The sequence below is a fragment of the Telmatherina bonti genome, assembly GCF_933228915.1.
Source record: "Telmatherina bonti genome assembly, chromosome: 16".
Lineage (NCBI taxonomy): Eukaryota > Metazoa > Chordata > Actinopteri > Atheriniformes > Telmatherinidae > Telmatherina > Telmatherina bonti.
In genome coordinates, this window is record NC_136614.1 from 829,104 (window position 1) to 856,131 (window position 27,028).

General features: G+C 51.7%; 3 protein-coding genes across 8 annotated transcripts in view; 1 reads left to right on the forward strand and 2 right to left on the reverse strand.

Annotated features, from left to right (window-relative positions):
• Positions 1 to 7,376, reverse strand: part of pex3 (peroxisomal biogenesis factor 3) — a 33,343-nt gene extending 25,967 nt beyond the window's left edge. For 5 of the 6 annotated variants that reach the window (XR_013771628.1, XR_013771629.1, XM_079255395.1 and 2 more), the window contains exon 1: positions 7,232 to 7,376. Coding sequence is in view for 3 of the 6 variants with exons in the window: in XM_079255395.1 (XP_079111521.1) it covers positions 7,232 to 7,304 (73 nt within the window). In the remaining 3 variants the exon portion in view is untranslated. Of the gene's footprint in view, positions 1 to 6,106; positions 6,148 to 7,231 lie in introns of those variants that run through there. The other variant, XM_079255396.1, reaches the window with a different exon arrangement.
• Positions 7,377 to 7,501: 125 nt separating this feature from the next.
• adat2 (adenosine deaminase tRNA specific 2) lies at positions 7,502 to 13,482 on the forward strand. The gene is made up of 6 exons (XM_079255550.1): positions 7,502 to 7,854; positions 8,198 to 8,302; positions 10,310 to 10,460; positions 10,528 to 10,634; positions 10,704 to 10,776; positions 13,309 to 13,482. The coding sequence occupies exons 1-6, from the start codon at positions 7,780 to 7,782 to the stop codon at positions 13,335 to 13,337; spliced, it is 540 nt and encodes a 179-aa protein (XP_079111676.1). The 5' UTR covers positions 7,502 to 7,779; the 3' UTR covers positions 13,338 to 13,482.
• Positions 13,483 to 13,788: 306 nt separating this feature from the next.
• Positions 13,789 to 27,028, reverse strand: part of aig1 (androgen-induced 1 (H. sapiens)) — a gene marked incomplete at its 5' end in the record, with an annotated part of 61,769 nt that continues 48,529 nt past the window's right edge. Inside the window, one exon of the mRNA XM_079255209.1 lies at positions 13,789 to 14,076. Coding sequence (XP_079111335.1) covers positions 14,057 to 14,076 — 20 coding nt within the window. The 3' untranslated portion in view covers positions 13,789 to 14,056. The remainder of the gene's footprint in view (positions 14,077 to 27,028) is intronic.

The window sequence follows — 27,028 nt, forward strand, 5'->3', positions numbered from 1 at the left end:
ACGTTACTGACAGACACACAACCACACGTACATTACTGACAGACACACAACCACACGTACGTTACTGACAGACACACAACCACACGTACGTTACTGACAGACACACAACCACACGTACATTACTGACAGACACACAACCACACGTACATTACTGACAGACACACAACCACACGCACGTTACTGACAGACACACAACCACACGCACGTTACTGACAGACACACAACCACACGTACGTTACTGACAGACACACAACCACACGTACGTTACTGACAGACACACAACCACACGTACATTACTGACAGACACACAACCACACGCACATTACTGACAGACACACAACCACACGTACATTACTGACAGACACACAACCACACGCACATTACTGACAGACACACAACCACACGTACATTACTGACAGACACACAACCACACGTACGTTACTGACAGACACACAACCACACGCACATTACTGACAGACACACAACCACACGTACGTTACTGACAGACACACAACCACACGTACGTTACTGACAGACACACAACCACACGCACATTACTGACAGACACACAACCACACGTACGTTACTGACAGACACACAACCACACGTACGTTACTGACAGACACACAACCACACGCACAGTGTTACTGACAGACACACAACCACACGTACGTTACTGACAGACACACAACCACACGTACGTTACTGACAGACACACAACCACACGCACAGTGTTACTGACAGACACACAACCACACGTACATTACTGACAGACACACAACCACACGTACATTACTGACAGACACACAACCACACGCACAGTGTTACTGACAGACACACAACCACACGCACAGTGTTACTGACAGACACACAACCACACGCACAGTGTTACTGACAGACACACAACCACACGCACAGTGTTACTGACAGACACACAACCACACGCACAGTGTTACTGACAGACACACAACCACACGTACATTACTGACAGACACACAACCACACGTACGTTACTGACAGACACACAACCACACGTACGTTACTGACAGACACACAACCACACGTACATTACTGACAGACACACAACCACACGTACGTTACTGACAGACACACAACCACACGTACGTTACTGACAGACACACAACCACACGTACATTACTGACAGACACACAACCACACGTACATTACTGACAGACACACAACCACACGTACATTACTGACAGACACACAACCACACGCACGTTACTGACAGACACACAACCACACGTACGTTACTGACAGACACACAACCACACGTACGTTACTGACAGACACACAACCACACGTACATTACTGACAGACACACAACCACACGCACATTACTGACAGACACACAACCACACGTACGTTACTGACAGACACACAACCACACGTACGTTACTGACAGACACACAACCACACGTACATTACTGACAGACACACAACCACACGTACGTTACTGACAGACACACAACCACACGCACAGTGTTACTGACAGACACACAACCACACGTACGTTACTGACAGACACACAACCACACGTACGTTACTGACAGACACACAACCACACGCACGTTACTGACAGACACACAACCACACGCACGTTACTGACAGACACACAACCACACGCACAGTGTTACTGACAGACACACAACCACACGTACATTACTGACAGACACACAACCACACGTACGTTACTGACAGACACACAACCACACGTACATTACTGACAGACACACAACCACACGTACGTTACTGACACACAACCACACGTACGTTACTGACAGACACACAACCACACGTACATTACTGACAGACACACAACCACACGTACGTTACTGACAGACACACAACCACACGTACATTACTGACAGACACACAACCACACGTACGTTACTGACAGACACACAACCACACGTACGTTACTGACAGACACACAACCACACGTACATTACTGACAGACACACAACCACACGTACGTTACTGACAGACACACAACCACACGTACATTACTGACAGACACACAACCACACGTACGTTACTGACAGACACACAACCACACGTACGTTACTGACAGACACACAACCACACGTACATTACTGACAGACACACAACCACACGTACGTTACTGACAGACACACAACCACACGTACGTTACTGACACACAACCACACGTACGTTACTGACAGACACACAACCACACGTACATTACTGACAGACACACAACCACACGTACGTTACTGACAGACACACAACCACACGTACGTTACTGACAGACACACAACCACACGTACATTACTGACAGACACACAACCACACGCACATTACTGACAGACACACAACCACACGCACATTACTGACAGACACACAACCACACGCACAGTGTTACTGACAGACACACAACCACACGCACATTACTGACAGACACACAACCACACGCACATTACTGACAGACACACAACCACACGTACGTTACTGACAGACACACAACCACACGTACATTACTGACAGACACACAACCACACGCACATTACTGACAGACACACAACCACACGTACGTTACTGACAGACACACAACCACACGCACATTACTGACAGACACACAACCACACGTACGTTACTGACAGACACACAACCACACGTACATTACTGACAGACACACAACCACACGCACAGTGTTACTGACAGACACACAACCACACGCACGTTACTGACAGACACACAACCACACGTACGTTACTGACAGACACACAACCACACGTACATTACTGACAGACACACAACCACACGCACAGTGTTACTGACAGACACACAACCACACGTACGTTACTGACAGACACACAACCACACGTACATTACTGACAGACACACAACCACACGCACGGTGTTACTGACAGACACACAACCACACGTACGTTACTGACAGACACACAACCACACGTACATTACTGACAGACACACAACCACACGTACGTTACTGACAGACACACAACCACACGTACATTACTGACAGACACACAACCACACGTACATTACTGACAGACACACAACCACACGCACAGTGTTACTGACAGACACACAACCACACGCACAGTGTTACTGACAGACACACAACCACACGCACAGTGTTACTGACAGACACACAACCACACGCACGTTACTGACAGACACACAACCACACGTACATTACTGACAGACACACAACCACACGTACGTTACTGACAGACACACAACCACACGTACGTTACTGACAGACACACAACCACACGTACATTACTGACAGACACACAACCACACGTACGTTACTGACAGACACACAACCACATGTACGTTACTGACAGACACACAACCACACGTACATTACTGACAGACACACAACCACACGTACGTTACTGACAGACACACAACCACACGTACGTTACTGACAGACACACAACCACACGTACGTTACTGACAGACACACAACCACACGTACATTACTGACAGACACACAACCACACGCACATTACTGACAGACACACAACCACACGTACGTTACTGACAGACACACAACCACACGTACGTTACTGACAGGCACACAACCACACGTACATTACTGACAGACACACAACCACACGCACAGTGTTACTGACAGACACACAACCACACGCACAGTGTTACTGACAGACACAGAACCACACGCACAGTGTTACTGACAGACACACAACCACATGTACATTACTGACAGACACACAACCACACGTACATTACTGACAGACACACAACCACACGTACGTTACTGACAGACACACAACCACACGTACGTTACTGACAGACACACAACCACACGTACGTTACTGACAGACACACAACCACACGTACGTTACTGACAGACACACAACCACACGTACGTTACTGACAGACACACAACCACACGTACATTACTGACAGACACACAACCACACGTACATTACTGACAGACACACAACCACACGTACATTACTGACAGACACACAACCACACGTACATTACTGACAGACACACAACCACACGCACATTACTGACAGACACACAACCACACGTACGTTACTGACAGACACACAACCACACGTACATTACTGACAGACACACAACCACACGTACATTACTGACAGACACACAACCACACGTACATTACTGACAGACACACAACCACACGTACGTTACTGACAGACACACAACCACACGTACATTACTGACAGACACACAACCACACGTACGTTACTGACAGACACACAACCACACGTACATTACTGACAGACACACAACCACACGTACGTTACTGACAGACACACAACCACACGCACAGTGTTACTGACAGACACACAACCACACGTACGTTACTGACAGACACACAACCACACGTACATTACTGACAGACACACAACCACACGCACAGTGTTACTGACAGACACACAACCACACGTACATTACTGACAGACACACAACCACACGTACATTACTGACAGACACACAACCACACGTACGTTACTGACAGACACACAACCACACGTACGTTACTGACAGACACACAACCACACGTACATTACTGACAGACACACAACCACACGTACGTTACTGACAGACACACAACCACACGTACGTTACTGACAGACACACAACCACACGTACGTTACTGACAGACACACAACCACACGTACATTACTGACAGACACACAACCACACGTACATTACTGACAGACACACAACCACACGTACGTTACTGACAGACACACAACCACACGCACATTACTGACAGACACACAACCACACGCACATTACTGACAGACACACAACCACACGTACGTTACTGACAGACACACAACCACACGCACATTACTGACAGACACACAACCACACGTACGTTACTGACAGACACACAACCACACGCACATTACTGACAGACACACAACCACACGCACATTACTGACAGACACACAACCACACGCACATTACTGACAGACACACAACCACACGCACAGTGTTACTGACAGACACACAACCACACGTACGTTACTGACAGACACACAACCACACGCACATTACTGACAGACACACAACCACACGCACAGTGTTACTGACAGACACACAACCACACGTACGTTACTGACAGACACACAACCACACGCACAGTGTTACTGACAGACACACAACCACACGCACAGTGTTACTGACAGACACACAACCACACGCACATTACTGACAGACACACAACCACACGTACGTTACTGACAGACACACAACCACACGTACGTTACTGACAGACACACAACCACACGTACGTTACTGACAGACACACAACCACACGCAGTGTTACTGACAGACACACAACCACACGCACATTACTGACAGACACACAACCACACGTACGTTACTGACAGACACACAACCACACGTACATTACTGACAGACACACAACCACACGCAGTGTTACTGACAGACACACAACCACACGCACATTACTGACAGACACACAACCACACGTACGTTACTGACAGACACACAACCACACGTACATTACTGACAGACACACAACCACACGCAGTGTTACTGACAGACACACAACCACACGTACGTTACTGACAGACACACAACCACACGTACATTACTGACAGACACACAACCACACGTACATTACTGACAGACACACAACCACACGTACATTACTGACAGACACACAACCACACGCACATTACTGACAGACACACAACCACACGTACATTACTGACAGACACACAACCACACGTACATTACTGACAGACACACAACCACACGCACAGTGTTACTGACAGACACACAACCACACGTACATTACTGACAGACACACAACCACACGCACAGTGTTACTGACAGACACACAACCACACGTACATTACTGACAGACACACAACCACACGTACATTACTGACAGACACACAACCACACGTACGTTACTGACAGACACACAACCACACGTACATTACTGACAGACACATAACCACACGTACGTTACTGACAGACACACAACCACACGTACATTACTGACAGACACACAACCACACGTACGTTACTGACAGACACACAACCACACCTGGAGCCTGTTAGCCTGGATGCTAAACTTGCCTGGACTAGCCTGTTAGTCTAGATGCTAAGCTCGCCTGGACTAGCCTGTTAGCCTGTATGCTAAGCTCGCCTGGACTTGCCTGTTAGCCTGGATGCTAAGCTCGCCTGGACTAGCCTGTTAGCCTGTATGCTAAGCTCGCCTGGACTAGCCTGTTAGCCTGGATGCTAAACTTGCCTGGACTTGCCTGTTAGTCTAGATGCTAAGCTCGCCTGGACTAGCCTGTTAGCCTGTATGCTAAGCTCGCCTGGACTTGCCTGTTAGCCTGGATGCTAAGCCCGTCTGGACTAGCCTGTTAGCCTGGATGCTAACCTCGCCTGGACTAGCCTGTTAACCTGGATGCTAAGCCCGTCTGGACTAGCCTGTTAGCCTGGATGCTAAGTTCGCCTGGACTTGCCTGTTAACCTGGATGCTAAGCCCGTCTGGACTAGCGTGTTACCCTGGAAGCTAAGCTCGCCTGGACTAGCCTGTTAGCCTGGATGCTAAGCCCGTCTGGACTAGCCTGTTAGCCTGGATGCTAACCTCGCCTGGACTTGCCTGTTAACCTGGATGCTAAGCCCGTCTGGACTAGCCTATTAGCCTGGATGCTAAGCTCGCCTGGACTAGCCTGTTAACCTGGATGCTAAACTCGTCCGGACTAGCCTGTTAACCTGGATGCTAAGCCCGTCTGGACTTGCCTGTTAACCTGGATGCTAAGACCATCTGGACTAGCCTATTAGCCTGGATGCTAAGCTCGCCTGGACTTGCCTGTTAACCTGGATGTTAAGCTCGTCCGGACTAGCCTGTTAAGCTGGATGCTAAGCTCGTCTGGGCTTGCCTGTTAGCCTGGATGCTAAGATCGCCTGGACTAGCCTGTTAACCTGGATGCTAAACTCGTCCGGACTAGCCTGTTAACCTGGATGCTAAGCCCGTCTGGACTAGCCTGTTAACCTGGATGCTAAGCCCGTCTGGACTAGCCTGTTAACCTGGATGCTAAGCCCGTCTGGACTAGCCTGTTAACCTGGATGCTAAGCTCGTCCGGACTAGCCTGTTAACCTGGATGCTAAGATCGCCTGGACTAGCCTGTTACAATGTTAGCCTGGATGCTAAGCCTACCTCCCAGCGCGGCTCCGCTGAAGATAAACTTCTTTTTGTGTCGTTTGATAAAATTCCAGACAGACGGAAACATCTTAAGACAGAAACTGGGAACTGAACTGGGAGCCGTTTACTGGACGGACATGTTAGCAGCTACCTGCTAGCATAGACATCATGTCTATGCCTGCTAGCATGACGCTAACGGAAGCGTGCCGAACAGGAAGTTAAAGTTTCAAAATAAAACGCAGGACGTTTACACCGCTGTTCATCGTTGTGTCCGTTCTGCAGGTTTCCATGTATTCCTGCTCCATCACAGTAACCATTTTTTTTGGATCCATGTGAACCATGTGTGTTGGAGCAGGAATGCATGGAAAACAATTTGGATTATAGAAAAAAAATGCTTTCAGTGCGTTTGCGTCACTTCTGGCTAGGATGACGTAATGACAGCTAACTCTCGCCACGGTCCGTCCTGTATTATCTTCCCCCGTGGGAGCCTTTAGCACGCGACTTTACAAAACAGAAAGGCGACAGTTAGACCGCAGGAGGCCGTTAGGAGGAGGAGCAGCGCGATGGGAGCTGAAAGAGGAGGTTTTTCTCCGTGTCCAGAAGAGCTCCAGCGGTGGATGGAGAGAGCTTTTCTTCTGGTAAATGTTCCTGTGGTGGGCAGATGCGATGTGACGTCATCTTATTAACAGCTGCACGACGTCCGTCTGCGATGTGACGTCATCTTATTGACAGCTGCATGACGCCCGTCTGCGATGTGACGTCATCTTATTGACAGCTGCACGACGTCCGTCTGCGATGTGACGTCATCTTATTGACAGCTGCACGACATCCGTCTGCGATGTGACGTCATCTTATTGACAGCTGCACGACGTCCGTCTGCAATGTGACGTCATCTTCTCCTCGACAGAGGCTGTTCGCTGTTTTTACACATTTCTGATGTTATCTCTCTCCGTGTTGTGCTGTGTGTGTGTGTGTGTGCAGGCCGGAGAGGCCCTGGCGGACGGAGAGGTTCCCGTCGGATGTCTGATGGTTTTCGAGGATCAGGTTGTTGGAAAAGGAAGGAATCAAGTGAACGAAACTAAAAATGTAGGAAACAGTTTTAATGTTTTATAGTTTACAAAGTTCTGATCGGGTTGGGGTCAGGGTTCTGATCGTTTCCGGGGTTAGGGTTCTGACCGGGTCCGGGGTCAGGGTTCTGATCGTTTCCGGGGTTAGGGTTCTGACCGGGTCCGGGGTCAGGGTTCTGATCGGTTCCGGGGTCAGGGTTCTGATCGGGTCCGGGGTCAGGGTTCTGATCGGGTCTGGGGTCAGGGTTCTGACCGGGTCCGGCGTCAGGGTTCTGATCGGTTCTGGGGTCAGGGTTCTGATCGGTTCCGGGGTCAGGGTTCTGATCGGGTCTGGGGTCAGGGTTCTGATCGGTTCCGGGGTCAGGGTTCTGATCGGTTCTGGGGTCAGGGTTCTGATCGGTTCCGGGGTCAGGGTTCTGATCGGGTCTGGGACTCAGGGTTCTGATCGGTTCCGGGGTCAGGGTTCTGATCGGTTCCGGGGTCAGGGTTCTGACCGGGTCCGGTGTCAGGGTTCTGATCGGTTCCGGGGTCAGGGTTCTGACCGGGTCCGGCGTCAGGGTTCTGATCGGTTCCGGGGTCAGGGTTCTGACCGGGTCCGGCGTCAGGGTTCTGATCGGTTCCGGGGTCAGGGTTCTGACCGGGTCCGGCGTCAGGGTTCTGATCGGTTCCGGGGTCAGGGTTCTGATCGGTTCCGGGGTCAGGGTTCTGACCGGGTCCGGCGTCAGGGTTCTGATTGGTTCTGGGGTCAGGGTTCTGACCGGGTCCGGCGTCAGGGTTCTGATTGGTTCTGGGGTCAGGGTTCTGACCGGGTCCGGCGTCAGGGTTCTGATTGGTTCTGGGGTCAGGGTTCTGACCGGGTCCGGCGTCAGGGTTCTGATCGGTTCCGGGGTCAGGGTTCTGACCGGGTCCGGCGTCAGGGTTCTGATCGGTTCCGGGGTCAGGGTTCTGATCGGTTCCGGGGTCAGGGTTCTGACCGGGTCCGGCGTCAGGGTTCTGATTGGTTCTGGGGTCAGGGTTCTGACCGGGTCCGGCGTCAGGGTTCTGATCGGTTCCGGGGTCAGGGTTCTGACCGGGTCCGGCGTCAGGGTTCTGATCGGTTCCGGGGTCAGGGTTCTGATCGGTTCCGGGGTCAGGGTTCTGACCGGGTCCGGCGTCAGGGTTCTGATTGGTTCTGGGGTCAGGGTTCTGACCGGGTCCGGCGTCAGGGTTCTGATTGGTTCTGGGGTCAGGGTTCTGACCGGGTCCGGCGTCAGGGTTCTGATCGGGTCCGGCGTCAGGGTTCTGATCGGTTCTGGGGTCAGGGTTCTGACCGGGTCCGGCGTCAGGGTTCTGATCGGTTCTGGGGGTGGTTCCTTTATTCAATATGAAGATCCAAGTCAGACATTTTACTGTGTAATAAACCTTCTGATAAAAGTCGACATGAAAATGAAATGAAAAATACTTTATTAATCCCCAAAGGGAAATATTGTAGTATATAATAATAACTAGAGGAGGTCTTGTTCCGGAGGCTGCTGGCTGCTGGCAGGAATGATCCTCTGTATCTTTCAGTCTTCCATCAGACCTGAAGAAGCCTCTCACTGAACACACTTTGTTGTTTCATCACTGTGTTGTGGAGAGGGTGTGAAGAATCCTCCATCATCTTCATCAGCATTCTTCTTTGGACAATCAGCTCCAGCGGCTCCAGAGTTACTCCAAGCACAGAAGCAGCTTTCTGGATCAGTTTGTTGATTCTCTTCAAGTCTCTGGTTCTGATGCTACTACCCCAGCAGATGCTGCAAAGCTGACTGCACTCTCCACAACAGACTTCTAGAAGACGGCCAATCACTGAGTCCACAGCCCGACCACGGGGCGTCTCCAAGTAGAAACAACTCTGTGAGAGCTTTTAGCGCCATGGCAGCCACGTGTAACGGCGTGCTGGAGACCCGGAACATCGTCATGTGAACAACATGTCTGATGACTGTTTAGGTTGAGAGTTCACACGCTTCAGCTAACGTGTTCAAGCTAAGACACGTTGGACGTGTTTCAGGTGACTCGTCACGCGGAGATGGTCGCCATGGACCAGGTCCTGGACTGGTGTCGCTATGGTAACCTGGAGACAAGAAGTGTGTGTGAAAGGACAGTCCTGTACGTCACCGTGGAGCCGTGCATCATGTGTGCTGCAGCGCTGCGTCTGCTCAGTATCCACCTGCACCTTGTTGTTGTTGTTGTTCTTCTTCTTCTTCTTTTTCCTTAACCTGCCCTCAGATTTCCCGCTGGTGGTTTACGGCTGCAGGAATGAGCGCTTCGGAGGCTGCGGATCAGTTCTGGACCTCTCGTCTGCAGAACTTTCTCAGACGGGAACCATGTTCAAGGTGAGATGATGTGGCGCCTCCTCCTCTCACAGTGTGCGTGTGCACATATGACTAACATGTAGTGTTCAGTGTGTTCCAGGTCATGGGTCAGAGGAAGCCGTGGAGATGTTGAAGATCTTCTATCGGCAAGAAAATCCCAACGGTGACCAAAACTACTCTTTCTCCTGCTTTTTTTTTATTGCCGTTACAAGAACAAAAGTCAAACAAGACAAAGTTCAAAATCAGTGCATAAGGCAAATACCTTCAGGGGAGCAGATAGAAGTAAAATCAATAGATAATAAAACCAGTAGCGGGCAGGTTGGGGCAACATTTCTGCATTCAATATGTGCCATAACCCTGCTCTAACCTTAACCCGGTCCTAAACCTAACCCAGTCCTCGGCCATAACCCTGCTCTAACCTTAACCCGGTCCTAAACCTAACCCAGTCCTCGGCCATAACCCTGCTCTAACCTTAACCCGGTCCTAAACCTAACCCAGTCCTCGGCCATAACCCTGCTCTAACCTTAACCCGGTCCTAAACCTAACCCAGTCCTCGGCCATAACCCTGCTCTAACCTTAACCCGGTCCTAAACCTAACCCAGTCCTCGGCCATAACCCTGCTCTAACCGTAACCCGGTCCTAAACCTAACCCAGTCCTCGGCCATAACCCTGCTCTAACCTTAACCCGGTCCTAAACCTAACCCAGTCCTCGGCCATAACCCTGCTCTAACCTTAACCCGGTCCTAAACCTAACCCAGTCCTCGGCCATAACCCTGCTCTAACCTTAACCCGGTCCTAAACCTAACCCAGTCCTCGGCCATAACCCTGCTCTAACCGTAACCCGGTCCTAAACCTAACCCAGTCCTCGGCCATAACCCTGCTCTAACCTTAACCCGGTCCTAAACCTAACCCAGTCCTCGGCCATAACCCTGCTCTAACCTTAACCCGGTCCTAAACCTAACCCAGTCCTCGGCCATAACCCTGCTCTAACCTTAACCCGGTCCTAAACCTAACCCAGTCCTCGGCCATAACCCTGCTCTAACCTTAACCCGGTCCTAAACCTAACCCAGTCCTCGGCCATAACCCTGCTCTAACCTTAACCCGGTCCTAAACCTAACCCAGTCCTCGGCCATAACCCTGCTCTAACCTTAACCCGGTCCTAAACCTAACCCAGTCCTCGGCCATAACCCTGCTCTAACCTTAACCCGGTCCTAAACCTAACCCAGTCCTCGGCCATAACCCTGCTCTAACCTTAACCCGGTCCTAAACCTAACCCAGTCCTCGGCCATAACCCTGCTCTAACCGTAACCCGGTCCTAAACCTAACCCAGTCCTCGGCCATAACCCTGCTCTAACCGTAACCCGGTCCTAAACCTAACCCAGTCCTCGGCCATAACCCTGCTCTAACCTTAACCCGGTCCTAAACCTAACCCAGTCCTCGGCCATAACCCTGCTCTAACCTTAACCCGGTCCTAAACCTAACCCAGTCCTCGGCCATAACCCTGCTCTAACCTTAACCCGGTCCTAAACCTAACCCAGTCCTCGGCCATAACCCTGCTCTAACCGTAACCCGGTCCTAAACCTAACCCAGTCCTCGGCCATAACCCTGCTCTAACCGTAACCCGGTCCTAAACCTAACCCAGTCCTCGGCCATAACCCTGCTCTAACCTTAACCCGGTCCTAAACCTAACCCAGTCCTCGGCCATAACCCTGCTCTAACCTTAACCCGGTCCTAAACCTAACCCAGTCCTCGGCCATAACCCTGCTCTAACCTTAACCCGGTCCTAAACCTAACCCAGTCCTCGGCCATAACCCTGCTCTAACCGTAACCCGGTCCTAAACCTAACCCAGTCCTCGGCCATAACCCTGCTCTAACCTTAACCCGGTCCTAAACCTAACCCAGTCCTCGGCCATAACCCTGCTCTAACCTTAACCCGGTCCTAAACCTAACCCAGTCCTCGGCCATAACCCTGCTCTAACCTTAACCCGGTCCTAAACCTAACCCAGTCCTCGGCCATAACCCTGCTCTAACCTTAACCCGGTCCTAAACCTGTCCTAAACCTAAGCCAGTCCTCAGTGCAGAATGAGAAAATGTCGTTAATGTCTAATTATTCTGTGAAACTCCTCCCAGAGTTTAGATCTTATTTAAACTTTTATCAGTACCGCACGTTACGGCGGTGCAGCGCTTGAGCAGCGGAGTTCGGCTGTAACTGCAGGACAGAGAGGATCTTTGGGAAGACAAGAGAGGACAACATTCCAAGAGTCCAAACAACAAGATAAAAGCTGCACCTTCCAGCTCGCCTGACAGGAAAACGACAGATTCGATCAGATTCCTACAAAGATAAAAAACCTTTTTCTGTTTCGATTTCTGATTCTACTCACGCATTGAAGCTTTAAGATTTTGTAGTTTTGGTTCCAATTTTTCTGTCTTGTTGTCTTGGAGCTGTCCATCCTGGACTAAAGACGTCCACTGTTAGCACTAGCTAGCCCCACTAGCTCTGTTAGCACATAGCGACAGCCAATCACTTTTTAAAGAAATGAAAGAACCAATCATGCAAGTTTAAGTGGGTTATAGGGCGGGGCTTAGAGCCGCCTTGCGGCAGAGGACATAGAGGACGTGTCCTCTTTCTGGTCTTATTGTCCTGACGTGTTAAACAGACGTGAAGATTTAAATATTTTGACTTTTTCTGTTTCAGCTCCAAAACCCAGCAGGAGGAAGGACTGAGCTGACCCCCATGTCTCACCGTATGTTTGTAATGAAGATTCATGAGACAATAATGTGGGAACCATCTGGTTGTGGCCACGTCTACAGAGATATCATTTTGACAGAGACGTCTCACTCTGACATGAATAAAGAGGACTGAAATGTTGAGCTGAAAACTTGGTTTCTTTCTTCTGTAACTGAAATAACAGAAAATATTTTGATGTACAAACCAGAAATGCTGCAGTAAATATTTATTACAAACGCGCTTCATATAGAAAAACAGATGCATGAAGGAATAGAAATGCGAGCGAGAAACACTGTATGAATGAAAATGCTGCATATTCAGTCTGACGACGGAAGCCGGTGAGTTTCTATTCAGCTTCATCAAACATGGAAAACAGGACAAAGTTTCCTCTCAAAGTCAAATGTATTTATTTCCCATCACAGATTATTCTGTCCGTGGCTTTTCCCTCTGATGACGCCACTTTTCCCCATAAAGGATGCTGTTTGTGTGTTTACATGTTTACATGCGTATTGTTTTTGTCCTGTTGGAGATAGTTTCAGTCCTCCAGATGCAAAACCCAAAACAAGACAGAAGAAAAAGAAAAGCCGTTTAGTTTTTTCATTCTGCTGCATCAAACGAAACTCTTCTTTCCCACCGTTTTCCTCCCTGCTGGATCCGGACCAGACCGGTCCGAACCGGACTCGGCTTCTGAAGACGCTCTTGGGTCAACAGGAGGTCATTCACCTTTGACCTTTTCTAAGAGCAGAGACAGAAAGATAAAACAGAAGTTTATGAAGTAGAGGATGGACAGATAGGTTCTGTTAATATTTATAAACCAGGATCTGTAAAACTTCCAAACTGAAATGATCAATTATCAATAAACAGGTGGCAGAGTCACATGACCTCCAGCTTTAACAGAATCTTCTTCAGTTGGAGGAAAACGATGGCTAACCTTTGCCACCACAGAAGAAGAAAGACCATCCATCAGATCCCGATGAGAGGAAAAACTTAATGCTGGAAATTCCTCATCTGTATCCGGAATATGTACGCAAGCGTGTTTACCTGTGCGTGTGCGTACCTGTGCGTGTGCATACCTGTGTGTACCTGAGCGTGTGCGTACCTGTGTGTACCTGAGCGTGTGCGTACCTGTGCGTGTGCATACCTGAGCGTGTGCATACCTGTGTGTACCTGAGCGTGTGCGTATCTGTGTGTACCTGAGCGTGTGCGTACCTGTGTGTACCTGAGCGTGTGCGTACCTGTGCGTGTGCATACCTGAGCGTGTGCATACCTGAGCGTACCTGAGCGTGTGCGTATCTGTGTGTACCTGAGCGTGTGCGTACCTGAGCGTATGCGTACCTGTGTGTACCTGAGCGTGTGCGTACCTGTGCGTGTGCGTACCTGTGCGTGTGCATACCTGAGCGTGTGCATACCTGAGCGTACCTGAGCGTGCGTATCTGTGTGTACCTGAGCGTGTGCGTACCTGAGCGTATGCGTATCTGTGCGTACCTGAGCGTGTGTGTACCTGTGTGTACCTATGCGTATGCGTATCTGTGTGTACCTGAGCGTATGCGTACCTGTGTGTACCTGAGCGTATGCGTACCTGAGCGTGTGTGTACCTGTGTGTATCTGAGCGTGTGCGTATCTATGTGTACCTGAGCGTATGCGTACCTGTGCGTACCTGAGCGTGTGCGTACCTGTGTGTACCTGAGCGTATGCGTACCTGAGCGTGTGCGTACCTGTGTGTACCTGAGCGTATGCGTACCTGAGCGTATGCGTATCTGTGTGTACCTGAGTGTATGCGTACCTGAGTGTACCTGAGCGTGTGCGTATCCGTGTGTACCTGAGCGTATGCGTATCTGTGCGTACCTGAGGGTGTGCGTATCTGTGTGTACCTGAACGTGTGCGTACCTGTGTGTACCTGAGAGTATGCGTACCTGTGTGTACCTGAGCGTGTGCGTACCTGTGTGTACCTGAGCGTGTGCGTACCTGTGTGTACCTGAGCGTGTGCGTACCTGTGTGTACCTGAGCGTGTGCGTATCTGTGTGTACCTGAGCGTATGCATACCTGTGTGTACCTGAGCGTGTGCCTATCTGTGTGTACCTGAGCGTGTGTGTACCTGAGTGTACCTGAGCGTGTGCTTACCTGAGCGTATGCGTATCTGTGTGTACCTGAGCGTGTGCGTACCTGTGTGTACCTGAGCGTGTGCGTACCTGTGTGTACCTGAGCGTGTGCGTACCTGTGTGTACCTGAGCGTGTGCGTACCTGTGTGTACCTGAGCGTATGCGTACCTGTGTGTACCTGAGCGTGTGCGTACCTGTGTGTACCTGAGCGTGTGCGTACCTGAGTGTACCTGAGCGTGTGTGTACCTGAGTGTGTGCGTACCTGAGTGTACCTGAGTGTGTGCGTACCTGAGTGTACCTGAGCGTATGCGTATCTGTGTGTACCTGAGCGTGTGCGTACCTGAGCATGTGCGTACCTGAGTGTACCTGAGCATGTGAGTACCTGAGCGTGTGCGTACCTGTGTGTACCTGAGCGTGTGCGTACCTGTGTGTACCTGAGCGTGTGCGTACCTGAGTGTGTGCGTACCTGATTGTACCTGAGCGTGTGCTTACCTGAGCGTATGCGTATCTGTGTGTACCTGAGCGTGTGCGTACCTGAGCGTGTGCGTACCTGAGCGTGTGCGTACCTGTGCGTACCTGAGCGTGTGCGTACCTGAGCGTATGCGTACCTGTGCGTACCTGAGCGTATGCGTACCTGTGCGTACCTGAGCGTGTGCGTACCTGAGCGTATGCGTACCTGTGCGTACCTGAGCGTGTGCGTACCTGAGCGTATGCGTACCTGTGTGTACCTGAGCGTGTGCGTATCCGTGTGTACCTAAGCGTGTGCGTACCCGTGTGTACCTGAGCGTGTGCGTATCCGTGTGTACCTGAGCGTGTGCGTACCTGTGTGTACCTGAGCGTGTGCGTACCTGTGTGTACCGGAGCGTGTGCGTATCCGTGTGTACCTGAGCGTGTGCGTATCCGTGTGTACCTGAGCGTGTGCGTACCTGTGTGTACCTGAGCGTATGCGTACCTGTGTGTACCTGAGCGTATGCGTACCTGTGTGTACCTGAGCGTGTGCGTATCTGTGTGTACCTGAGCGTGTGCGTACCTGAGTGTACCTGAGCGTGTGCGTATCTGTGTGTACCTGAGCGTGTGCGTATCTGTGTGTACCTGAGCGTGTGCGTACCTGAGTGTACCTGAGCGTGTGCGTACCTGTGTGTTCCTGAGCGTGTGCGTACCTGTGTAAACCTGAGCGTATGCGTACCTGTGTGTACCTGAGCGTATGCGTACCTGTGCGTACCTAAGCGTGTGCGTATCTGTGTGTACCTGAGCGTGTGCGTATCTGTGTGTACCTGAGCGTGTGCGTACCTGAGTGTACCTGAGCGTGTGCGTATCTGTGTGTACCTGAGCGTGTGCGTACCTGAGTGTACCTGAGCGTGTGCGTACCTGTGTGTTCCTGAGCGTGTGCGTACCTGTGTAAACCTGAGCGTATGCGTACCTGTGTGTACCTGAGCGTATGCGTACCTGTGCGTACCTAAGCGTGTGCGTACCTGTGTGTACCTGAGCGTGTGCGTACCTGTGTGTACCTGAGCGTGTGCGTACCTGTGTGTACCTGAGCGTGTGCGTACCTGTGTGTACCTGAGCGTGTGCGTACCTGTGTGTACCTGAGCGTATGCGTACCTGTGTGTACCTGAGCGTGTGCGTACCTGTGTGTACCTGAGCGTGTGCGTACCTGAGTGTACCTGAGCGTGTGTGTACCTGAGTGTGTGCGTACCTGAGTGTACCTGAGTGTGTGCGTACCTGAGTGTACCTGAGCGTATGCGTATCTGTGTGTACCTGAGCGTGTGCGTACCTGAGCATGTGCGTACCTGAGTGTACCTGAGCGTGTGAGTACCTGAGCGTGTGCGTACCTGTGTGTACCTGAGCGTGTGCGTACCTGTGTGTACCTGAGCGTGTGCGTACCTGAGTATACCTGAGCGTGTGTGTACCTGAGTGTGTGCGTACCTGATTGTACCTGAGCGTGTGCTTACCTGAGCGTATGCGTATCTGTGTGTACCTGAGCGTGTGCGTACCTGAGCGTGTGCGTACCTGAGCGTGTGCGTACCTGTGCGTACCTGAGCGTGTGCGTACCTGAGCGTATGCGTACCTGTGCGTACCTGAGCGTATGTGTACCTGTGCGTACCTGAGCGTGTGCGTACCTGAGCGTATGCGTACCTGTGCGTACCTGAGCGTGTGCGTACCTGAGCGTATGCGTACCTGTGTGTACCTGAGCGTGTGCGTATCCGTGTGTACCTGAGCGTGTGCGTATCCGTGTGTACCTAAGCGTGTGCGTACCCGTGTGTACCTGAGCGTGTGCGTATCCGTGTGTACCTGAGCGTGTGCGTACCTGTGTGTACCTGAGCGTGTGCGTACCTGTGTGTACCGGAGCGTGTGCGTATCCGTGTGTACCTGAGCGTGTGCGTATCCGTGTGTACCTGAGCGTGTGCGTACCTGTGTGTACCTGAGCGTATGCGTACCTGTGTGTACCTGAGCGTATGCGTACCTGTGTGTACCTGAGCGTGTGCGTATCTGTGTGTACCTGAGCGTGTGCGTACCTGAGTGTACCTGAGCGTGTGCGTATCTGTGTGTACCTGAGCGTGTGCGTATCTGTGTGTACCTGAGCGTGTGCGTACCTGAGTGTACCTGAGCGTGTGCGTACCTGTGTGTTCCTGAGCGTGTGCGTACCTGTGTAAACCTGAGCGTATGCGTACCTGTGTGTACCTGAGCGTATGCGTACCTGTGCGTACCTAAGCGTGTGCGTATCTGTGTGTACCTGAGCGTGTGCGTATCTGTGTGTACCTGAGCGTGTGCGTACCTGAGTGTACCTGAGCGTGTGCGTATCTGTGTGTACCTGAGCGTGTGCGTACCTGAGTGTACCTGAGCGTGTGCGTACCTGTGTGTTCCTGAGCGTGTGCGTACCTGTGTAAACCTGAGCGTATGCGTACCTGTGTGTACCTGAGCGTATGCGTACCTGTGCGTACCTAAGCGTGTGCGTACCTGTGTGTACCTGAGCGTGTGCGTATCTGTGTGTATCTGAGCGTGTGCGTATCTGTGTGTACCTGAGTGTGTGCGTATCTGTGTGTATCTGAGTGTGTGCGTATCTGTGTGTATCTGAGTGTGTGCGTATCTGTGTGTATCTGAGTGTGTGCGTATCTGTGTGTATCTGAGCGTGTGCGTATCTGTGTGTATCTGAGCGTGTGCGTATCTGTGTGTATCTGAGCGTGTGCGTATCTGTGTGTACCTGAGCGTGTGCGTATCTGTGTGTACCTGAGTGTGTGCGTATCTGTGTGTACCTGAGTGTGTGCGTATCTGTGTGTATCTGAGTGTGTGCGTATCTGTGTGTACCTGAGCGTGTGCGTATCTGTGTGTACCTGAGTGTGTGCGTATCTGTGTGTACCTGAGTGTGTGCGTATCTGTGTGTACCTGAGTGTGTGCGTATCTGTGTGTATCTGAGCGTGTGCGTATCTGTGTGTACCTGAGTGTGTGCGTATCTGTGTGTATCTGAGTGTGTGCGTATCTGTGTGTATCTGAGTGTGTGCGTATCTGTGTGTACCTGAGTGTGTGTGTACCTGAGTGTGTGCGTATCTGTGTGTATCTGAGTGTGTGCGTATCTGTGTGTACCTGAGTGTGTGCGTATCTGTGTGTATCTGAGTGTGTGCGTATCTGTGTGTATCTGAGTGTGTGCGTATCTGTGTGTACCTGAGTGTGTGCGTATCTGTGTGTATCTGAGCGTGTGTGTACCTGAGTGTGTGCGTATCTGTGTGTATCTGAGTGTGTGCGTATCTGTGTGTACCTGAGTGTGTGTGTATCTGTGTGTACCTGAGCGTGTGCGTACCTGAGCGTGTGCGTACCTGAGCGTATGCGTACCTGTGTGTACCTGAGCGTGTGCGTACCTGTGTGTACCTGAGCGTGTGCGTATCTGTGTGTACCTGAGCGTGTGCGTATCTGTGTGTACCTGAGTGTGTGCGTATCTGTGTGTATCTGAGTGTGTGCGTATCTGTGTGTACCTGAGTGTATGCGTACCTGAGTGTACCTGAGCGTGTGCGTACCTAAGCGTGTGCGTATCTGTGTGTACCTGAGCGTATGCGTATCTGTGCGTACCTGAGGGTGTGCGTATCTGTGTGTACCTGAACGTGTGCGTATCTGTGTGTACCTGAGTGTGTGCGTACCTGTGTGTACCTGAGCGTGTGCGTATCTGTGTGTACCTGAGCGTGTGCGTACCTGTGTGTACCTGAGCGTGTGCGTACCTGTGTGTACCTGAGCGTGTGCGTACCTGTGTGTACCTGAGCGTGTGCGTACCTGTGTGTACCTGAGCGTATGCGTACCTGTGTGTACCTGAGCGTGTGCGTACCTGTGTGTACCTGAGCGTGTGTGTACCTGAGTGTGTGCGTACCTGAGTGTACCTGAGCGTGTGCTTACCTGAGCGTATGCGTACCTGTGCGTACCTGAGCGTGTGCGTACCTGAGCGTGTGAGTACCTGAGCGTATGCGTACCTGTGCGTACCTGAGCGTGTGCGTACCTGAGCGTATGCGTACCTGAGTGTACCTGAGCGTGTGGGTACCTGACCGTGTGCGTACCTGTGTACCTGAGCGTGTGCGTACCTGTGTGTACCTGAGCGTGTGCGTACCTGAGTGTACCTGAGCGTGTGTGTACCTGAGTGTGTGCGTACCTGATTGTACCTGAGCGTGTGCTTACCTGAGCGTATGCGTATCTGTGTGTACCTGAGCGTGTGCGTACCTGAGCGTGTGCGTACCTGAGCGTATGCGTACCTGTGTGTACCTGAGCGTGTGCGTACCTGTGTGTACCTGAGCGTGTGCGTATCTGTGTGTACCTGAGTGTGTGTGTACCTGAGTGTGTGCGTATCTGTGTGTACCTGAGTGTGTGCGTATCTGTGTGTACCTGAGTGTGTGCGTATCTGTGTGTACCTGAGTGTGTGCGTATCTGTGTGTATCTGAGTGTGTGCGTATCTGTGTGTATCTGAGCGTGTGCGTATCTGTGTGTATCTGAGTGTGTGCGTATCTGTGTGTACCTGAGTGTGTGCGTATCTGTGTGTACCTGAGCGTGTGCGTATCTGTGTGTATCTGAGCGTGTGCGTATCTGTGTGTATCTGAGCGTGTGCGTATCTGTGTGTACCTGAGTGTGTGCGTATCTGTGTGTACCTGAGTGTGTACGTATCTGTGTGTACCTGAGTGTGTGCGTATCTGTGTGTATCTGAGCGTGTGCGTATCTGTGTGTACCTGAGCGTGTGCGTATCTGTGTGTACCTGAGTGTGTGCGTATCTGTGTGTATCTGAGTGTGTGCGTATCTGTGTGTATCTGAGCGTGTGCGTATCTGTGTGTACCTGAGCGTGTGCGTATCTGTGTGTACCTGAGCGTGTGCGTATCTGTGTGTATCTGAGCGTGTGCGTACCTGAGTGTACCTGAGCGTGTGTGTACCTGAGTGTGTGCGTACCTGAGTGTACCTGAGCGTGTGCTTACCTGAGCGTATGCGTATCTGTGTGTACCTGAGCGTGTGCGTACCTGAGCGTGTGAGTACCTGACCGTGTGCGTACCTGTGTACCTGAGCGTGTGAGTACCTGACCGTGTGCGTACCTGTGTGTACCTGAGCGTGTGCGTATCCGTGTGTACCTGAGCGTGTGCGTATCCGTGTGTACCTAAGCGTGTGCGTACCCGTGTGTACCTGAGCGTGTGCGTATCCGTGTGTACCTGAGCGTGTGCGTACCTGTGTGTACCTAAGCGTGTGCGTACCTGTGTGTACCGGAGCGTGTGCGTATCCGTGTGTACCTGAGCGTGTGCGTACCTGTGTAAACCTGAGCGTGTGCGTATCTGTTTGTACCTGAGCGTATGCGTACCTGTGTGTACCTGAGCGTGTGCGTATCTGTGTGTACCTGAGCGTGTGCGTACCTGAGTGTACCTGAGCGTGTGCGTATCTGTGTGTACCTGAGCGTGTGCGTACCTGAGTGTACCTGAGCGTGTGCGTACCTGAGTGTACCTGAGCGTGTGCGTACCTGTGTGTTCCTGAGCGTGTGCGTACCTGTGTAAACCTGAGCGTATGCGTACCTGTGTGTACCTGAGCGTATGCGTACCTGTGCGTACCTAAGCGTGTGCGTATCTGTGTGTACCTGAGCGTGTGCGTATCTGTGTGTACCTGAGCGTGTGCGTACCTGAGTGTACCTGAGCGTGTGCGTACCTGAGTGTACCTGAGCGTGTGCGTACCTGAGTGTACCTGAGCGTGTGCGTACCTGTGTGTTCCTGAGCGTGTGCGTACCTGTGTAAACCTGAGCGTATGCGTACCTGTGCGTACCTGAGCGTATGCGTACCTGTGCGTACCTAAGCGTGTGCGTACCTGTGTGTACCTGAGCGTGTGCGTACCTGTGTGTACCTGAGCGTGTGCGTACCTGTGTGTACCTGAGCGTGTGCGTACCTGTGTGTACCTGAGCGTGTGCGTATCTGTGTGTACCTGAGCGTGTGCGTATCTGTGTGTACCTGAGTGTGTGCGTATCTGTGTGTATCTGAGTGTGTGCGTATCTGTGTGTACCTGAGCGTGTGAGTACCTGACCGTGTGCGTACCTGTGTACCTGAGCGTGTGCGTACCTGTGTGTACCTGAGCGTGTGCGTACCTGAGTGTACCTGAGCGTGTGTGTACCTGAGTGTGTGCGTACCTGATTGTACCTGAGCGTGTGCTTACCTGAGCGTATGCGTATCTGTGTGTACCTGAGCGTGTGCGTACCTGAGCGTGTGAGTACCTGAGCGTATGCGTACCTGTGTGTACCTGAGCGTGTGCGTACCTGTGTGTACCTGAGCGTGTGCGTATCTGTGTGTACCTGAGTGTGTGCGTATCTGTGTGTACCTGAGCGTGTGCGTATCTGTGTGTATCTGAGTGTGTGCGTATCTGTGTGTACCTGAGTGTATGCGTACCTGAGTGTACCTGAGCGTGTGCGTACCTGAGGGTGTGCGTATCTGTGTGTACCTGAACGTGTGCGTACCTGTGTGTACCTGAGAGTATGCGTACCTGTGTGTACCTGAGCGTGTGCGTACCTGTGTGTACCTGAGCGTGTGCGTATCTGTGTGTACCTGAGCGTATGCATACCTGTGTGTACCTGAGCGTGTGCCTATCTGTGTGTACCTGAGCGTGTGCGTACCTGAGTGTACCTGAGCGTGTGTGTACCTGAGTGTGTGCGTACCTGAGTGTACCTGAGCGTGTGCTTACCTGAGCGTATGCGTATCTGTGTGTACCTGAGCGTGTGCGTACCTGTGTGTACCTGAGCGTGTGCGTACCTGTGTGTACCTGAGCGTGTGCGTACCTGTGTGTACCTGAGCGTGTGCGTACCTGTGTGTACCTGAGCGTATGCGTACCTGTGTGTACCTGAGCGTGTGCGTACCTGTGTGTACCTGAGCGTGTGCGTACCTGAGTGTACCTGAGCGTGTGTGTACCTGAGTGTGTGCGTACCTGAGTGTACCTGAGCGTGTGCTTACCTGAGCGTATGCGTATCTGTGTGTACCTGAGCGTGTGCGTACCTGAGCGTGTGCGAACCTGAGTGTACCTGAGCGTGTGAGTACCTGACCGTGTGCGTACCTGTGTACCTGAGCGTGTGCGTACCTGTGTGTACCTGAGCGTGTGCGTACCTGAGTGTACCTGAGCGTGTGTGTACCTGAGTGTGTGCGTACCTGATTGTACCTGAGCGTGTGCTTACCTGAGCGTATGCGTATCTGTGTGTACCTGAGCGTGTGCGTACCTGAGCGTGTGCGTACCTGAGCGTATGCGTACCTGTGTGTACCTGAGCGTGTGCGTACCTGAGCGTGTGCGTATCTGTGTGTACCTGAGCGTGTGCGTATCTGTGTGTACCTGAGTGTGTGCGTATCTGTGTGTACCTGAGTGTGTGCGTATCTGTGTGTACCTGAGTGTGTGCGTATCTGTGTGTACCTGAGTGGGTGCGTATCTGTGTGTATCTGAGTGTGTGCGTATCTGTGTGTATCTGAGTGTGTGCGTATCTGTGTGTATCTGAGCGTGTGCGTATCTGTATGTATCTGAGCGTGTGCGTATCTGTGTGTACCTGAGTGTGTGCGTATCTGTGTGTACCTGAGTGTGTGCGTATCTGTGTGTACCTGAGTGTGTGCGTATCTGTGTGTACCTGAGTGTGTGCGTATCTGTATGTATCTGAGTGTGTGCGTATCTGTGTGTACCTGAGCGTGTGCGTATCTGTGTGTACCTGAGCGTGTGCGTATCTGTGTGTACCTGAGTGTGTGCGTATCTGTGTGTACCTGAGTGTGTGCGTATCTGTGTGTATCTGAGCGTGTGCGTGTCTGTGTGTACCTGAGTGTGTGCGTATCTGTGTGTATCTGAGTGTGTGCGTATCTGTGTGTACCTGAGTGTGTGTGTACCTGAGTGTGTGCGTATCTGTGTGTATCTGAGCGTGTGCTTACCTGAGCGTATGCGTATCTGTGTGTACCTGAGCGTGTGCGTACCTGAGCGTGTGCGTACCTGAGTGTACCTGAGCGTGAGTACCTGACCGTGTGCGTACCTGTGTACCTGAGCGTGTGCGTACCTGTGTGTACCTGAGCGTGTGCGTACCTGAGTGTACCTGAGCGTGTGTGTACCTGAGTGTGTGCGTACCTGATTGTACCTGAGCGTGTGCTTACCTGAGCGTATGCGTATCTGTGTGTACCTGAGCGTGTGCGTACCTGAGCGTGTGAGTACCTGAGCGTATGCGTACCTGTGTGTACCTGAGCGTGTGCGTACCTGTGTGTACCTGAGCGTGTGCGTATCTGTGTGTACCTGAGCGTGTGCGTATCTGTGTGTACCTGAGTGTGTGCGTATCTGTGTGTACCTGAGCGTGTGCGTATCTGTGTGTATCTGAGTGTGTGCGTATCTGTGTGTACCTGAGTGTATGCGTACCTGAGTGTACCTGAGCGTGTGCGTACCTAAGCGTGTGCGTATCTGTGTGTACCTGAGCGTATGCGTATCTGTGTGTACCTGAGGGTGTGCGTATCTGTGTGTACCTGAACGTGTGCGTACCTGTGTGTACCTGAGAGTATGCGTACCTGTGTGTACCTGAGCGTGTGCGTACCTGTGTGTACCTGAGCGTGTGCGTATCTGTGTGTACCTGAGCGTATGCATACCTGTGTGTACCTGAGCGTGTGCCTATCTGTGTGTACCTGAGCGTGTGCGTACCTGAGTGTACCTGAGCGTGTGTGTACCTGAGTGTGTGCGTACCTGAGTGTACCTGAGCGTGTGCTTACCTGAGCGTATGCGTATCTGTGTGTACCTGAGCGTGTGCGTACCTGTGTGTACCTGAGCGTGTGCGTACCTGTGTGTACCTGAGCGTATGCGTACCTGTGTGTACCTGAGCGTGTGTGTACCTGAGTGTGTGCGTACCTGAGTGTACCTGAGCGTGTGCTTACCTGAGCGTATGCGTATCTGTGTGTACCTGAGCGTGTGCGTACCTGAGTGTGTGCGTACCTGAGTGTACCTGAGCGTGTGAGTACCTGACCGTGTGCGTACCTGTGTACCTGAGCGTGTGCGTACCTGTGTGTACCTGAGCGTGTGCGTACCTGAGTGTACCTGAGCGTGTGTGTACCTGAGTGTGTGCGTACCTGATTGTACCTGAGCGTGTGCTTACCTGAGCGTATGCGTATCTGTGTGTACCTGAGCGTGTGCGTACCTGAGCGTGTGAGTACCTGAGCGTATGCGTACCTGTGTGTACCTGAGCGTGTGCGTACCTGTGTGTACCTGAGCGTGTGCGTATCTGTGTGTACCTGAGCGTGTGCGTATCTGTGTGTACCTGAGTGTGTGCGTATCTGTGTGTACCTGAGCGTGTGCGTATCTGTGTGTATCTGAGTGTGTGCGTATCTGTGTGTACCTGAGTGTATGCGTACCTGAGTGTACCTGAGCGTGTGCGTACCTAAGCGTGTGCGTATCTGTGTGTACCTGAGCGTATGCGTATCTGTGCGTACCTGAGGGTGTGCGTATCTGTGTGTACCTGAACGTGTGCGTACCTGTGTGTACCTGAGAGTATGCGTACCTGTGTGTACCTGAGCGTGTGCGTACCTGTGTGTACCTGAGCGTGTGCGTATCTGTGTGTACCTGAGCGTATGCATACCTGTGTGTACCTGAGCGTGTGCCTATCTGTGTGTACCTGAGCGTGTGCGTACCTGAGTGTACCTGAGCGTGTGTGTACCTGAGTGTGTGCGTACCTGAGTGTACCTGAGCGTGTGCTTACCTGAGCGTATGCGTATCTGTGTGTACCTGAGCGTGTGCGTACCTGTGTGTACCTGAGCGTGTGCGTACCTGTGTGTACCTGAGCGTGTGCGTACCTGTGTGTACCTGAGCGTGTGCGTACCTGTGTGTACCTGAGCGTATGCGTACCTGTGTGTACCTGAGCGTGTGCGTACCTGTGTGTACCTGAGCGTGTGCGTACCTGAGTGTACCTGAGCGTGTGTGTACCTGAGTGTGTGCGTACCTGAGTGTACCTGAGCGTGTGCTTACCTGAGCGTATGCGTATCTGTGTGTACCTGAGCGTGTGCGTACCTGAGCGTGTGCGAACCTGAGTGTACCTGAGCGTGTGAGTACCTGACCGTGTGCGTACCTGTGTACCTGAGCGTGTGCGTACCTGTGTGTACCTGAGCGTGTGCGTACCTGAGTGTACCTGAGCGTGTGTGTACCTGAGTGTGTGCGTACCTGATTGTACCTGAGCGTGTGCTTACCTGAGCGTATGCGTATCTGTGTGTACCTGAGCGTGTGCGTACCTGAGCGTGTGCGTACCTGAGCGTATGCGTACCTGTGTGTACCTGAGCGTGTGCGTACCTGAGCGTGTGCGTATCTGTGTGTACCTGAGCGTGTGCGTATCTGTGTGTATCTGAGTGTGTGTGTACCTGAGTGTGTGCGTATCTGTGTGTACCTGAGTGTGTGCGTATCTGTGTGTACCTGAGTGTGTGCGTATCTGTGTGTACCTGAGTGGGTGCGTATCTGTGTGTATCTGAGTGTGTGCGTATCTGTGTGTATCTGAGTGTGTGCGTATCTGTGTGTATCTGAGCGTGTGCGTATCTGTGTGTATCTGAGTGTGTGCGTATCTGTATGTATCTGAGCGTGTGCGTATCTGTGTGTACCTGAGTGTGTGCGTATCTGTGTGTACCTGAGTGTGTGCGTATCTGTGTGTACCTGAGTGTGTGCGTATCTGTGTGTACCTGAGTGTGTGCGTATCTGTGTGTATCTGAGTGTGTGCGTATCTGTGTGTACCTGAGCGTGTGCGTATCTGTGTGTACCTGAGCGTGTGCGTATCTGTGTGTACCTGAGTGTGTGCGTATCTGTGTGTACCTGAGTGTGTGCGTATCTGTGTGTATCTGAGCGTGTGCGTATCTGTGTGTACCTGAGTGTGTGCGTATCTGTGTGTATCTGAGTGTGTGCGTATCTGTGTGTACCTGAGTGTGTGTGTACCTGAGTGTGTGCGTATCTGTGTGTATCTGAGTGTGTGCGTATCTGTGTGTACCTGAGTGTGTGCGTATCTGTGTGTATCTGAGTGTGTGCGTATCTGTGTGTATCTGAGTGTGTGCGTATCTGTGTGTACCTGAGTGTGTGCGTATCTGTGTGTATCTGAGCGTGTGTGTACCTGAGTGTGTGCGTATCTGTGT

Excerpts from the sequence above, each read along its gene's own strand:
- adat2 (XM_079255550.1), top strand. The coding sequence starts at position 7,780 with ATGGGAGCTGAAAGAGGAGGTTTTTCTCCGTGTCCAGAAGAGCTCCAG. Across the intron at positions 8,303-10,309 it reads AAGTGAACGAAACTAAAAAT|GTGACTCGTCACGCGGAGAT; the intron begins GTAGGAAACAGT and ends GACGTGTTTCAG. Across the intron at positions 10,777-13,308 it reads TCGGCAAGAAAATCCCAACG|CTCCAAAACCCAGCAGGAGG; the intron begins GTGACCAAAACT and ends TTTCTGTTTCAG.